This window comes from Salvia hispanica, chromosome 2 (assembly GCF_029641045.1).
Source record: "Salvia hispanica isolate PSC_SH4W2 chromosome 2, Shi_PSC_v1, whole genome shotgun sequence".
NCBI classification, from domain to species: Eukaryota; Viridiplantae; Streptophyta; class Magnoliopsida; order Lamiales; family Lamiaceae; genus Salvia; species Salvia hispanica.
In genome coordinates, this window is record NC_142693.1 from 55,710,004 (window position 1) to 55,712,872 (window position 2,869).

General features: G+C 49.8%; 1 protein-coding gene across 1 annotated transcript; it reads left to right on the top strand.

The window, feature by feature from the left end:
• The first annotated feature begins 308 nt into the window (after positions 1–308).
• LOC148932691 (uncharacterized) lies at positions 309–947 on the top strand. Its single transcript, XM_089065205.1, has one exon. It carries the CDS (start codon positions 309–311, stop codon positions 945–947), a length of 639 nt encoding a protein of 212 aa, XP_088921331.1.
• Positions 948–2,869: the final 1,922 nt, after the last annotated feature.

A 2,869-nucleotide genomic window follows, 5' to 3' on the forward strand; every position in this document is an offset into this window, starting at 1 on the left:
TGAAATGTTGCTATGCTTAGACTTGGACTTTTGAACCTAGCATGCCTTAGCTATACGATCACAGCGCTTGTACCAACACTAGAAACGTGGAAGAACTAGTATAAGGCCGTTAGTGTAAGTGGAGATCCGACGAAACGCGAACAGAAAATGCACGATTAGTTATCTAAGAACGAGAACCTTGGACGCGACGTTTTGAACCACCATCTTTTGACTTTTATACACTTTCGCAGCACCATTTGAGGCCACGCACTATCTATTCTTTTCCACCTTTGTGATGGTGCTGACTTGTTCCTTTTCCCCTTTTGTAGATGGTCCAACCCTATCACGCCCTTATGCGACACCGTTACGCCAAAAAAAGGAACTTTCCGGTGGAGCGCTATAGAGAGCTGGAATGGGACGGAGAGCAGTTCCTTCTGAACTTCGTTACCGACTTCTATGGTCATTGGCTGGACGCCTACGCGTACGGAACTACCCATCACGAGGGAATCATGCGACTTATCCATATACTGCCTTCCCCTTGGAGCGAGTGGACCGCTCAAGCCCCAGTATCCTACATTTGGTTTAGCCCTCCCAAATACATGCCTCGAGGAGACTTCGTCGGCCTAATGGAAGTTTTACTTCCGGCCATGTCTACCGCCGTTGATGGACCTCCACTTCACCCGCCAACGCAAAGGTACTCGCCAGGAGCAGCACGTCGAATGAAGTATCGCGATGACGAGGAACCGCATGTTGCTCGCGTTCCCCGTAAAAGGACCCTTAGGATGCGCGTTTCAGCCCCTCGAAGGATCATAAGAGAGGCCGAAGAGACGCTTACATCGATTCCTTCGCCCCTAAGCAACGAGAAGAAGGACGAGGAGTTAGGATCGTTCGAGAGAGGAGAGAGCTCGAACGCGGAGAGTGTCGGAGAGTCGGGAGAACCCGAGGAGGACGAGGGCAGAGATGTCTAGTGCCGAATAGAAATTTTTGTTTTTCCCCTTCCCCATGTTTTTGAGTTCTAGAACTTCTATTTACATTGTTATTTTCATCCGCGATTGAATCGCTCTTTTCCATTCATTGTACCAAGACCTTTTGGGATCACTTTTTGAAATTTAATGGGGAATTCGTACCTTTCTTTCCATTATATGGCAATGAAGCCGTCTTCACGCTTTTCTGTCCTTATTGCGTGAACATACTTACTCGTTCTATTATCCTCCAAGTGTTTTCCACCTTATGGTGCAATCTTATTATGTTCTCTATTTTCCTAACAACTGTTTTGTGTGGTCTTTCTTTAGGCCATACTTGTGAATGAGTAAAAATTTCTTTTCTTTCCTTTCAAAGTACCCCATCTTGAGATTTTAAATTGAGTACACTAACAATTCGAGTGTGATAAATCAGAATGCCGCCTAGACGCAACGTGAGGAACGAGGAACCTACCTCCCAGGCTTCGGTAGAGGAAAGTGTGACGCAACCTAGGCCGCCGACACCACCACCACCACCTCCACGAGTAGATAGGGAAGTCGTGAAGCTGTTCCTTGACCAAAAGCCTCCTACCTTCGACGGAATGGGCGAACCTGCGAAAGCCGAAACTTGGATACGAGCCTTAGAGCGCATTTTCCGAACCTTAGTGTGCAACGACGCGGAGAAGATGATCTGCGTGACGCATCAGCTGACCGGATCCGCCGATTTTTGGTGGGACACCAAACTGAAGACCATGTCCCAGGATCGCATAGACGAGATGACTTGGGAAGAGTTCAAGACTGAGGTTTACGATAAGTACGTACCCAAGAGCTACCGCAAGGCGAAAGCAGCCAAGTTTCACAACCTCAGCCAAGGACGTCTGTCTGTAACCGAGTATGACCGTGCACTTTGTGACATGACCCGCTATGCGCCAGAACAGACCGATACCGACGAGAAGCTGGCCGATAAGTTTCGTGAGGGCCTTAGGCACGAGATTAGGATGGCACTGGCAGTCCGCGGAGCCCTTACGTACGCCGAGGCGCTAACCCTCGCACTGGATGTAGAGGCAGCAATGCCAAAGGAGAAGAGTGCGGGGAACACCGCAATGACATTACCCCCGCCACGTCCTAACCATGACAAAAGGAGATGGGAGGAGAGTAGGATCCACCATGACAATAAGCGATACCGCCCCAGCGGAGGGGGACAGACTTCGTTCAATCCAAGGAGCGACCCCCGTGCCAGACCACCTTAGTGTAACGCTTGCGCCAAGTACCATTTCGGGCAGTGTAGAGGACCGAACTCGATGCTTCAATTGTGGAGGGAATAGGCACTTCTCGAGGGAGTGTCCAAGCAAGGGAAACGGATCGAGGCAGAACCATCAGGGTTTCCTACGAGCTCGGGAGCAAACCCGAATCAGCAACCCCGGCTAGAGCGTACGCCATAGAGCAGAAGCAGCCCAAGGTCGAGCAAGGAAAGCCCGAGAGTGGAAATCTAGCAGGTATAGGCGAAATCCTTAATACCCCTATCGTTGTTTTGTTTGATACGGGCGCATCCCATTCTTTCATCTCTGAGTTGTGTGTGCATACCCTAAGTTTGCCTACTAGGAAGTCCGAACATAGAATGATGGTGTCCTCACCCGTAGGAGGAATGATAGAGATCTCTCGTTTTTGTTTGAACGTAGAAATCGTACTAGGAGAACTTAAGTTAGTTGCTCACGACCTGCGAGTTATGGCGATGAGAGACGTTGACGTGATCTTAGGAATGGATTGGTTAACTGCGAACTTTGCGACGATTAGTTGTAAGAAGCGACAGATAACCCTACAAACCCCGGGTATGGAACCCGCCGTGTACCACGGAACCTCGATGAACCGACGAATCGCTGTAGTCTCTGCGTTACAAGCCACCGCCATGTTGAGGAAAGGACGCCCGGCCT

Bases quoted from the DNA above. Each gene is read 5' to 3' on its own strand.
- LOC148932691 (XM_089065205.1), top strand. From the start codon at position 309: ATGGTCCAACCCTATCACGCCCTTATGCGACACCGTTACGCCAAAAAA.